This window comes from Cyprinodon variegatus, unplaced genomic scaffold (genome assembly GCF_000732505.1).
Source record: "Cyprinodon variegatus isolate N-32 unplaced genomic scaffold, C_variegatus-1.0 Scaffold1177, whole genome shotgun sequence".
NCBI lineage: Eukaryota > Metazoa > Chordata > Actinopteri > Cyprinodontiformes > Cyprinodontidae > Cyprinodon > Cyprinodon variegatus.
This window is the reverse complement of record NW_015151630.1, coordinates 133652-146873: the sequence shown is the minus strand read 5'-3', so window position 1 is coordinate 146873 and position 13222 is coordinate 133652. Positions and strand designations below refer to the sequence as shown.

The 13222-nt window shown below is 36.7% G+C and overlaps 1 protein-coding gene across 1 annotated transcript in view; it reads left to right on the top strand.

The window, feature by feature from the left end:
• Positions 1 to 8676: 8676 nt before the first annotated feature.
• Positions 8677 to 13222, top strand: part of LOC107101950 (endothelin B receptor-like) — a 16093-nt gene continuing 11547 nt past the window's right edge. The window contains exons 1-2 of the mRNA XM_015401045.1: positions 8677 to 8809; positions 11199 to 12046. Coding sequence (XP_015256531.1) covers positions 11378 to 12046 — 669 coding nt within the window. The 5' untranslated portion in view covers positions 8677 to 8809; positions 11199 to 11377. The remainder of the gene's footprint in view (positions 8810 to 11198; positions 12047 to 13222) is intronic.

Below are 13222 nucleotides of genomic sequence, written 5' to 3'. Positions count from 1 at the left end.
TGACGGCTCTCTCCTTGTGGTCGCCATGGCTGCTCAACGTCTCCCATGCATGGAGATGTTGATAAAGTCCCACATTCTGGGTGGAAAACTGTTTCCTGAGTGAGCGTCTGGCTTTGATATGCTCCACGACTCCGGTTTGTTTGTTCTTCTTGTTCTAATTAGTTTCAAGAGTGATTTGTTCATTAACCAGGCTGCACTTTAAAGAGACCAGTGAGAATTAAACCATAATTCTCCCACTAGAAAAGACTAATAGTATGGAAACGGCACCACACACAGGCTATAACTTCTAGCATAAAGCATTTAGCCGTAATTGTCACAGTATATCCTTTCATCTCTGTAATAGAGTTGAGGAAATAGAGCAATAAAACAAATTTAATGATAGAAACGTATTTCCCTTTTTCCTATTGAAACCTTTTGCTCTAACAGAGATAACAGACATTACTGGGACATCTTCCAGGTCCCTTTTCTTAAGCTGGGTAAAAAAGAACCAATGACAGCGAGTTTAAAAAAACAACATTCACTATTTGAATTATTACAAAACTAAGCAATTAGCAAACATATGTATTGTCCACAGATTATCTCCACAAGTGTTTTTTAAGGACATTCAGTCAAAAAACTACTTGAAGAAACCACTGACTGCTCTATAGAAAAAAATAATTTATCCAAAAGAAGTGACTCTCTGAAAAACCAGCTGTACTTCCACATTTGGAAGATTTTTTTCCATAAATGTTATATCTGTTTTCTTCTATTGCATTATAGTAATTTAAAATATCACAAAAAATGTTTTCCCTAAATTCAATTAATAAAGCGAAAGCAATGTATTTTATAGCTACAATAGACACAAAGTGATACATTTAAAAAAAATTATGGAAAAACAAAATCCCCTTAATTTTGTATAATATAATAATTTAGGTCCATAGCAAGTTCCCCTAATCGCCGCCCCCACAGTCTGGGAGGTTTATCTTCTTTTGTAATAACACTGAAGATAGATACATATTTATTTGAAACTAGTTTTTATTTCCCTAATGTATGTTTTTATAGAAAAATTGTCTTTACATAAAAAAAAAAAGAAAATAAGGTTGAAATATTTTTTTGTCCGCAAGAATTTGGAAAAATTGGTTCTTTATATCGACACTAAATGACTGTTCAGCACATAAAGATACCTTTATTATGAGAAGGCAGCAATTTGATGCAAGACTTGAAGTCTGAATTGTACCTAGGTTTCTTCAACCCCCAAATTTAGTGAGTTATGCTGAAATAAAATCAACAAATTGTTTTTGTTTTTAATTCTTATTTTGACTGTCTAATAAAAGCGATCACAAAATTCATAAAATGCTAAGAAATATGTTGCCTTTGGTTTGTTGATTCTAACTTCAAGATCCGTAGAGTAGAGAATTCATCTCAAAACTATTTTGAAATGCCCATATACTGCCACCTAGTGGTCCTAAATATTGAAGACTCTGGTTTAATGTAGGAAACAGTTCCTTTCATTAACACCAAAGGATTTTTACAAAAATAAACCTGAGATCCTGCTGCTATAGGCTTAGGCTGCTGGAGGACATAGTATCCCATTTTCATCATTCTGCTTCATTCTATCTCTATTCTCCCATTCTGCAGTATTTGTTAGTTCAATCTCTAACTTTATGCTCTATCTGCTTTTATCATCTGGTCTGTTCCTGTTTGGCTGTAATACCATCCTCGAAAGAAATATCAGCTGTGTTCAAATAACAACTTTATTTATAGATGTTGGAGCTTCGCTTGTTTTTTTAACGTATTCATGTTTCTTTGACTGTGACTAACTGTATGTGCTCTCTTTCACCTTTTGACATCCTCTGTCTACCTTGCTATGTTTTTCCTAGCCTGGACCACCTGTTGAGCTGGCTGACAGTTGCCTTTTGTATCTCTGCTTCTTTCCGTATGTCTGCTTCTGTCTCCTTGAACCCCGGTCAGCCTCAGCAGATGGCCGCTCACACTGAGCCTGGTTCTGCTGGAGGTTTCTTCCTGTTAAAAGGGAGTTTTTCCACTCCACTGTCGCTACAAGCATGGTTAGTGTGAGGGATTGCTGTTTAGTCAATGAGCTGAAGCAATCAGCTAGTTTTCCTTAGATACAAGACTGTGAACTGGCGCTATATCAACAAATAAACTGAATTGAATTGAGATAATTTAAGCAATGCTAAAATATTTTAATTTTCCAGACAAATGGGGTTTGTGTTTATACCATTAAAAAAAAAATGGCTGTGTAATTCAATAATGGGCAAGACACGCATACCAAGAGAATAGGTCAGATAAATCAAAATCCTTTCTAATAAGGTGTTTAAGTTTGGCCTCTAAAAAAATAATCAAACATGTTTTTATGCCAGAGATTCATAATCTTTCTGCATGATTCAAGTCACGTAGGATCTCATCTGCCTATCTCTTTATCTATAGTAGTAAATAAACAAAACACAAACTCACACACAGCTGCACCACATATCTCCACTGACACTCAGTGACGAAGATAACGCAGCGCTTTGTCCAAGCAAATTTAGACCACGGCTATCCAGGGTCAAAGGTCAGACAGGAGTGAACTAAACTCGTTCATGCCGACTGGATGACTGGTTCACATGCGCTGCAGATGTGGAAACTCAACATGCACCGCACATGTTGCAACCAAAAAGTGTTCCAGTTGGAGATTAACAGGAGCTGTGTTCCACTATCAGATGTTGAAATCCCTCTGGCACAAAAGCTCGTTTGAAACGTCAATGAAAAGTTCTTGCTTCTCCAGTTAGCAGTCAGAATAATAATCTGCAACATCAGAGAGTCAAACCTGTGGGAGTGAGATTTCCAAACGTGTTGATAGTAACTATTCAAATGCAAACATTTTAGTAGTAGCTTTTAATAGTTTTGAAAGAATTGTTTATTAATAAAGTTGGGCCAAAGTGAGTTACAGCATAACTAATTAAGTAAAAGATAGTTTGTAAGCAGCTGGAAAATGTCTAAAATACAGACTTAAAGCACAAAACAGATATAGTTTGATAACAGTAACAGTAAGTCAATAGATTGTTTTAGTAGCTTATAAAATCCTATGACATCAAAGCTTCATTTAAAAGCTCTGCAAAAACTTATCCATGCAAAGTGCTATTCAACATCAAAGTAACAGAAGAATCTTGGCAAAAAGTGTGAGAAGGGTAGATGTGAGTTAAGAGTGTTTGATCTGTTTTCAGAAGATAGGACTATCCTTTGTTGTGTGCAATAAATCCTCCATAATCTGATAGCTGTTGGTGTCTTGCTGTCTAGAGAAGAAGAAAAAAAAAAGCTATGAGGCTATTAAAATACCTAATATCCTGATGCTCATTAAATATGTGTGAGAAAACATAGAAGTGATTGCATTTCTGGAGATTATTACCAGTCATGGATCAGTATATCATGTTGTCTATAAGGGAGATGGAGATCATCCAGCATGTATTTCTGTATGATCAGATTATCAACGTAAATCCCCACAGGTGCTGCTTATCTAAAAAAATCACAAACTGGTATAAAAGCAATAGAGACTATTTGGTCAGATTCTCTTAGTTTAATCCATTACCCAAATTAAGCTACATCACTTTGACATTATTATCAACAACAACTGTCAAATTTGTATTGATAGAATAACAGTCTCCACAAAAGACATTCTTTTAAGATTAAGAAGCAGCAAAGGCAGCAGAAGCAGCTAGTTTACATGCAAAGTCAATGGTTGGTTGACGCCCATCAAGGCTCAGCAAAAGGATCCCGCATATGCCGCTGCTGCTGGAGTTAGAAAAATTTTACTTTTGCTGCTCGACGCCCCACATCAACCAATCAGAGTAGCTGATCTGGGAGCTGGCAGGGAGACAGACACAGTACTGCTGATGCTGATCACTATGATCACTCCTCTGAAACTGTTTATTAACATCTAAATTAACTAAAAATGCCAAAATCTGCGGGGAAAGCATGTTCGCTTTTATTATCCTGGTGCCTGCAGGTTGGATTAGGTACATGAAAACGCCTTCCAGCCATCGAGGCAAATGGGCGACCGGGCCAGAGGCTGCTGTTGAACGGAAAATCCTAGTGACAGCGCACCGCCGTCGTACGTGGGTCTGAGCCGCTCCGGCAGAAATAATATTTGAATGCAGGATGGCAGACATGGACAATGTGGAGTCAACAAGTCATCTCCATGTCATGTTTTTAATCTACCCAGCCAATTAACCAGGTGAGTCCAATCTGCACAGGTTAATTCATGGTGAAGATTGGACTCACCTGCTTCAGTGGCTGGGTAGAACTAATACATGACATGGAGATGACTTGTTTCCTCCACATTGCCCATGTCTGCAGGATGGTAATCCGGATGAACTGACTGCACAGATGAAGTTTTCAGGTGGACTTTCTCACTTAAAAACATACTAAAACTACTTTTTACCCACTGATCACAGCAAATATAGCTGCCATTGTTACAGGCATATAAAGGATAGGGGGGCTCCGCCCGACGCGCATCAGATCCACTTTACCACCGCGCAGCTGGAGCAGGAAAGATGTTTCAGCCGCGCGTCAGAACTAAACTTGTATCAAAAATGAAGCAGCACACGCTTTTTGCTGCTCTTGCTGCTTGCGGTCTGAACGTAGCATTAGTCTGTAGTAGAACGCATTACTTGCCTTCAAGATTGAGAATGACTGTTTTTTACTTTTGGCAGAGGTGGAAAGAGTACTACAAAATTGTAATTGAGTAAAAGTATCTTTACTTTGCCTAAATTCTACTCAGAGTAAAAGTAAAGTTACCCATCTCAAAATTTACTCAAGTTAAAGTACGAAATTACTTCATTTAAAATGTAATTTGAGTAAAAGTTACTTAGTTACTTTGAGTTATTTAATGCAAAAAAAAAGGATGAGTCATGAATCAAATTGAGCATAAGGTATTTTAATCGATTTCAAGGCGTATTTCAGTGGACATCCACACTTGCAAAAGATCAGCTGGGCTAAGGAACATACTTTCCCACAGCACAAGGACAGTCACAGCCTGAACCATAAAGTGCAAACTATTTTCAATCCTACTGTCCAACAGAAAACACCATGATAACTAACTTACTGCCACATTTTTTCGTAAATTGGATGTTGATGTTTTAAAAACCGAAAGCTCCATTTTGCTGGGCAGCCACATGTTGCACTGCGTTATCACAATGTTCCCTTTTCTGCATTTGAAAACAAATATTCCTTCCAAATATGGAAAAGGGTTTTTCTGGCTGTCGTCTCCAGAATATGTTTCTTCTTCAGGCCTTTCCTCATCCATACTCCCTAAATTGTGATTAGCAACTGCCATCTTCCGAAGCGCAGCACTGGATTATGAGACCCATTTAATTTTTTCACCATCAGTATTTTTTTTTTTTTTACTCAAAGTAAATAATACGCAAAGTAAAACTACTTAGGTTAAAATCAGTGGTGTCAAAAGTAAGCACATTTGTTACTTAAGTAGAAGTATAGTAAAAGTGAAAAAGTATGTGCTCCAAAAACTACTTAAAGTATAAAAGTATAAAGTAACCATTAAAAAATACGACACGCTCTCGCCTGTGTCCAACCTTTCAAACATTTCAACATCTTTTTCTGAATCCCACGTTGTAGCATGGCATAGACAATTCTCGTTTGCAGTTTGAAGAACACCTGCTTCCTACTGATGATTTCCTTTAGCTAACCAGTGAGGGATGCGTTAAATGACTCATCCAATTACACTAGTTTTCACTAGATGCGGATGGAGCCAATGATCTGCATTGGATGGAGCACATGAAGGGAAATAAATATTTAGAGACATTAAACCGAAGCCAAGAGTAACGAGTAACGTTTGTTTTAAAAATGTAGGGAATAGAAAGTACAGATGCTTGTGTGAAAATGTAATAAGTAGAAGTCAGAAGTAGGAAGAAAAATANGTATTTCAGTGACATCCACACTTGCAAAAGATCAGCTGGGCTAAGGAACACACTTCCTTACAGCACAAGGACAGTCACAACCTGAACCATAAAGTGCAAACTATTTTCAATCCTACTGTCCAACAGACAACACCATGATAACTAACTTACCGCCACATTTTTTCGTAAATTGGATGTTGATGTTTTAAAATCCGAAAGCTCTGTTTTGCTGGGCAGGCACACACATTGTTCCCTTTTGTGCATTTGAAAACAAATAATCCTTCCAAATATGGCCGAGGGTTTTTCTGGCTTTCGTACCAGAATATGTTTCCTCTTCAGGCCTTTCCGCATCCATACTCCCTTAAATTGTGATTAGCAACTGCCATCTTCCAAAGCGCAGCACTGGATTATGGGACAATACAAAGGGTAAATAAATGCAAGGCAGGGCCACATTTAATTTTTTCACCATCAGTATTTTATTTTATTTTTTTTAACTCAGTAATGTGAGAGGGGTTTAAATGTAGCAAAGTAAAACTACTTAGGTTAAAATTTACTCGTGTAAAAGTAAAAATTACATATTTCAAAAACTACTCAGAAAATTAAAAAATTACTCATAAAAAGTACTCAATTACAGTAACTTGAGTAAATGTTATTCATTACTTTCCAGCCCTGACTTTTGGCTACTTTAGGTCGCAAAAGGAAATGTAAGATAACAGCAAATATAGTAAATGAAGCTAAATTAAGTTAAGAAGTCAGAAAAGATTTGATTCCAATGAAATGGGTACAGTGTGTCCGAGTGACGCTGCCATATTGTGACGTCATAAGCAGGGGCAGGGCCAAAGCAGATCTGACCACCCGAGTGGATGTGTGACCTAAACTGGAACATCATTTGTATGAAACCATTGTTGCAGAGCAAACACAATCCTAAATATCTTCTGTGATTTTTAAGGGATCTTCGTCCTCTGCAACAGAATCATGCACATACATGGCGTTATTGCATGGGACCATGTTATCCACGTCAAAGTTGTTCAGAATCAAACAAAAGTGGTTTCCTTCTATAGTCTCCTTCCCTCAACCTAACAGAGGAGTTCTTCACTTCATGATTATGGGAGGTTTATGTCCAGCAACCCTACATCAGGGAACATCTTACATGCCATGGAACTGGCAGTAATAAAACAAACCTCGATGCATGCCATGCGTGGAGTCAGCATACCGGGAAATATTTCACACGCTGCCTTGCTAAGAAGAATGTGGCCTGCGATATAGATGAGGTCCTAAGGCCTGACCCACCATGCCAGCATGATGTCATAGAGTATATACTACATATGTTCAAAAAACAAACCATTTTCTATATTATTTCAAATACATCTTTTACTTAAGGTATAAATAAGAGTTTTACTTTAAAAATGGATTTTATTTTTGCATGTTAAATGTTGTTTCAAAGTCTTAAAGATCTGATTGTATATCATTTTTTCTGCTAAGTGTTTTTTTTGCTTTGATTAAGTAAGGGTCTCATTTGCCAATGTTTGTTTAATAGTGTTGTTTGTTGATGTAATACTGTAGTTTGGTTTTGTAGGAAGAGTCAAACTTTACTGAAAACAGTTTAAAAATAATAGAGATTTAAAAATGAGTTGTGACATTTTAATTGAAAAAGCTTCCTGGATGGGAAGCAAAATGTCTTCAAACTTGGAAATAAAGTCCAGTGCATTGTTTTTATTTATTTATTTATTTTTAATGTTTTAATAGAGATTCAAAAATGTGTTGTGGCAATTTGGAAAAAATAGTCTTCTAACTTTCTTTTAAGAACAATTTTCCTTTTAAAACCATTAATGTTTTTAAAGAAAATAGGTCACTTATATAATGGTTAACGCAACTAACAAACATTTGGTAGCATTTTTATTTGCTTTAAATCACAATCTTATCAAGATTTGTTGATTCCTCTTCAAAGCATCCAAAAGATAAGTGTTTTAATAGAGCGCTGGTGAAGATTCTCAGTCATCCAGGTTATATTCATTCCAAAAAAAAAAAAAGAAAATTAAAAACAATCTACTGGACTTTGTTTGAAACTCAACGCTATTCCTGACATTGTGAATAGAGAAACCTTCCTAGATGGGAAGCAAAATGTTTTCAAACATGGAAACTAAGTCCAGTAGATTGTTTTTAATTTTCTTTTTTTTTTGGAATGTTTTAATAGAGATTCAAAAATGTGTTTTGGCTATTTGAAAAAAAATAGTCTTCTAACTTTCTTTTGAAAACAATTTTCTTTTTAAAACCATTAATGTTTTAAAAGAAAATAGATAACTTATGTAATGGTTAACTCAACTAACAAACGGTTGGTAGCATTTTTATTTGCTTTAAATCCAATTCTTATCAAGAGTTGTCAATTCTCCTTCAAAGCAGACAAAACTTAAGTGCATCTTTCAAAGAGTTTCCCTAAACACTATAAAAGCTGATATAAAAAAGAAAGCCTGTATGCTCAAATAAGCTGACTTTATATGGCATCAGTTGTGTTCAAACAAACCCTAACCCAATAATAAAGTTAACAACTTTGATTTCCAGCAAACTGCCAGTCCAGGCTTTTGGTTTGCGTTGGACAGTAAAAGTTCAGAGTGTTTACAAGATGCTCCGTCGTAACCAAGTGAAACAGATGAGAAAAACGAGGAGGAAACAACTGGGAGGAGGTGAAGTGCGGCAACAAAGGAGGAGAGGGGAAGTTGAAAATGCAGCTGATGAGAGATGACAGCGGAGAGAAAGGAGGAGGGGACGAAAGGAGGAGAGAACAGTGAATAGGGGGTGATTACAAACCAGAACCTAACAGACTAGATTAGCCTTGTCACAGCCTAGAACGGCACACGTCTTTGGATTTCACAAGCCTGAAGGGAATATATCTACAATATAGAATAAAAGAGCACAGACAGGTAAGCTTTTATTTTTCTCTTTAGTAGCTATCTGCTTTTAACCTTTCATGTTTTTTAGCTTTATTTTTATTAGATACTAACTTTACAAACTATACATTTAATCAGATATTGATCTATTTACCTGCTGACCTTAAAAAAGGGAAAAATTAACAAATCCAGGTGGTTGTTTTTATATATGGCAAAGTTTCATTAATTATAGGAAGCAAAATATCACGTTTCAGCCAATTATTGTGGTTATTTTACTTTAAAAAGCCGAACTAACATTTAGGTACCAGTGTTGTAGTCAAATTAGAAAATAGGGAATAAGAACTTTAAATATAGTTTTTGGTTTGGTTAAATTTAAGAAACTAGAACCATTTCATTAACAAAATGTTTAATATGACAGAATTTGGCTCATTTTATTATGAAGTCAGTAACTTTTTCCTTTGTTGTATCAAGAAACTTCCTTTGATTTATTGTATTTGTTAAAGTTGAAGCGTGGAGATCAGATCTTTATCTGTTTATCATAAACAGAACAAGAAAAATTAAACCTCTGAAACATAAAAAATGTAAACTATTGTATATATCGTCATATTTCCTGCACCTATTTCATTCCTAACACTCTTTATATATCCTTAATGCAAATATTTAAGACACACATCACTAAGCTAAAATTCTCATTACAGCTAACTTGCTAAATTTAAAGGTTTTTCTTTCCCGTAATAATCTGTCTCTATTCATTTGGTCTATATGCTGTTTATTTTGAAGTAAGTTTACTATACCATAATTAGAAGATCATCTGAATATAACAGTAAAAAGTTTCGCTTTTTAAAATATTTCTAAGAATAAGAATCTCTATACTTGCTTTAATAAAACAGATTTTCCCAAAGACAAATAAACCCTCATATTTGCATTAATGTAATGTTAATGTATAGCAGTTTTAAATTAATTTTCAGTAATCATAAACAACATATAGATTTATAACTATTCTAATAATGCTTTATGACTCAATAGAAGTTATTTTTTCTAAAGAAACCTACAACACAGTCTTTTTAACCTTTTTGAACTTTCAAGTTACATAAATGGGCATTCTGAACTCTGACCATTTATTTATGCTTTAAATCTAAACAATTTACATTTAAAACTCAATTGTACATCTTCCTCTTACTATTTTGTCTTAATGAGATTTTAAAGATGAGTTTCTTATGATTAGAAACGAAGAATATTGAGGTTTTTGTTGAAGCAACGTTGTGCAGCATTTAGCCACTAGGGGTGCTAGACCTGTAACTTCCAGCTTTAGCACCCCAAGAGGTCACTGGAAACACTGTATTGTCTATAACTGAACAATTAAACCTCAGCGTATTGGAATATGGTAGCAGAACCGTTTGGAACAGCAGATTAAGAAGTTACTTGTAAAGACAAGGCCACATTTAAATCCCTAATTAACCCAAATATCTGATTAGGTCACATCACTCATTCAGTGACAGATCCAACCCTGTCAAGTTACACAGGGGAGGTTTTGGAAATGGCAAAACTTGCACACTGTTGCTTTAATATGATCTCCATCAGGGGTGGATTTAGGAAATTTGGGGCCCTAGGCAAAGACAGGCATGGGGCCCTATGAATTAAGAAGACAACACATAAAACAGACCCATACAGAAATGTTTATAGAATAGACATACATGATTTTTTTATACCTTTTGTCCCTTCTTAACCTTATCCTTGCTGTTTCTCTCTCTAATTTTTCTTTTGTCCCCTTTTCTTTTCATATCGGCAATGTGCGTAGCTGACTTTTAATGCTAACTTAGCTGATTGCTCCTTCCTGTGTTTCACAGGAAACACTGTAGACAAGCCATGATCTAATAATAGCTGCATGAATTATGACAGCAGACAAGATAGGGGAGAACAGGAGGTGGGGCTACTTGCTCTGGAGAGCAGAGTTCGCTGCTTTTTTATGTTGTCGCCAAAGTCTCCAGTAGCAGAAAAAAGCAGCTAGATTTGGCACTAGGCGCTTTTTTCAAATAAAAGTCCTAGAGGGGTCTGTAAAGTCACTAAATATTGTGACTAGAGCGCTAAGATGGCAACACTGCTCTTTGCATTGTTTGTTTTCAAATGATTTGCTGCTGTCTGTTTGGGCCTTTCTGAACATGTGCAGCAAATAGACTGATGAGACTCACTTGATATTATAAGCATTGTGATGGCATTTTAGCGGAAGGATTTTTATCAAAAACATAATAAACACAAATAAAGAATAGTTGTAATAACCATTCATGTAAAAGGAGTTTTATTGGGCTCCCAGGAACTTGGGGCCCTAGGCAACTGCCTAGTTTTGCCGAACGGTAAATCCGCCATGATCTCCATAGTGGTGCCACCTGAAGCTAACCCTGGTTTGTTTTTCTCTTTTCTGCAGATTGTCTCCAAACAATACAGTGATCTGTTAACTCACGACTCCCATGCTGAATCGCTTAAAGAACCTTATTAAATCTTCCAGCACCACTTATCCACAAGGAGCTTCAATAAAAGGTCCTTCTGGCAACTGATTATTCAGCGCTTCAAAGTGTCGGTTTCCAAGTAAATCTTTATTCTTCAATGACTTTCTCAGCCTCTACCTCAAAGTTCAAGATGGCTTCTGGACTCCAGGCTTTAGATTCAGTAATGGGTTTAAGGGCTAAACTCTCTTTCAGAGTGGAACCAGGAAAACCTTCTATGCCGAACATGTTCACCTTGATGCTGTTTATCTGGTGTTTCCTGTTTGTCTCCCATGTTGGCTGCCAAAGTAACTTCACACCTCAGCCTCTTCAGTCAGAAGTGGGGATATCTGAACTGCCCAACAACGACCCTCCTCCTCGACTGGCCGCAGTCCATCGTACTTCAAACACAGAGACGCATATCTCACAAGAGACTGTTAATAAACCGCCAATCTCGTTGGACTCTGAAGAAGGAAAACTGACGGCTTTGAACAAACCTAAGCCCAAACTTGATAAAAAGCCTCTACCGCCCATATCATCCTCCAACTCATCAAAGACCCAAACGCCCCCCTCCTGCCAGCAGAAAACCTCAATAAAAAGTGCTTTCAAATATGTTAACACAGTGCTGTCCTGCTTGATCTTTGCTGTTGGGATCATTGGAAACGCCACCCTGCTGAGGATTATCTACCAAAATAAAAGCATGAGGAATGGACCCAACGCCTTAATAGCCAGCCTCGCCCTGGGAGACCTCATATACATCGCCATAGACATCCCAATCAATGTCTACAAGGTAGAGTTCTTCGTGTATTTAAGCCTTTTGCTTAATTGGTTATTTCCAAACAACCTAATTTGGTTGTATCGAATCAGGAAGAACTTTCTGGCTGTAGCTCCTTGTGTTGAGAGTCTCTGTCAGGAGGTTGAGTGTTATGCTGATAAGACAACAAAAATACCCCTTTGATTGTGATAACACACCCCACACACACTTCCTTTAGATAGATCACAAAGACTCCCTGGTATCATGTTAATCTCCTGATGACTCGTTGCTTTTTTCTTCTGTGCAGCTCCTGGCGATGCAGTGGCCCTTCGCAGACAGCCTCTTTGGTCTTTTCCTCTGCAAGCTGTTTCCATTCCTGCAGAAAGCTTCAGTCGGCATCACCGTCCTCAACCTGTGTGCTCTCAGTGTGGACAGGTAATGCATAAACACAAGTTGGACTTGCAAAATTAAGCAAAAAGCATAGTTTTATAGATGGTGCTAAGATCAACCATTAAAGATTTTTGGGAATAATACTGCTATTTTTTTTACCTTAGCAGTCTATGAAAAGTAATAAAACAAACATCTGGATCTTGTTNGCTTCAGTCGGCATCACCGTCCTCAACCTGTGTGCTCTCAGTGTGGACAGGTAATGCATAAACACAAGTTGGACTTGCAAAATTATGTAAAAGAGACTGTAGAAAACATGCTTGCAAGATCAACCATTAAAGATTTTTGGGAATAATACTGCTATTTTTTTTACCTTAGCAGTCTATGAAAACTAATAAAACAAACATCTGGATCTTGTTGGGGCTTATTCTCTTTAAGATATCTATAAAGTTGTTTTAAATGGATCTACACTGGTTTGAGGCTTTTTTACTCCAAGCCTTAAACTGACGTTCCTGTGAAAGGACATGGTTTATTGTAAAACAGCTGTAGCACAGAAAAGACAGAAAAAGATTTGAGCAGATGGCGTTTCTGTCTCTTGAGCCGACTGGGTTTAAACAAGAATTGGATAGTTTTTAGTTTTGCTTTGAGAACCCTTCATAAATCCTCAGGCAGGTTAGCTTGTTGAGGGAGTGTTGTAATCATAGACCTGTTACAGTAGACACAGCATCACCCAATCCGACACAGCTTAGAGGTCTATGCTGCTCAACCATATACACTGTAAAAAATCTAAATCTAGATAAGTTGTTTTTTCTTAAAAGAAGTGCA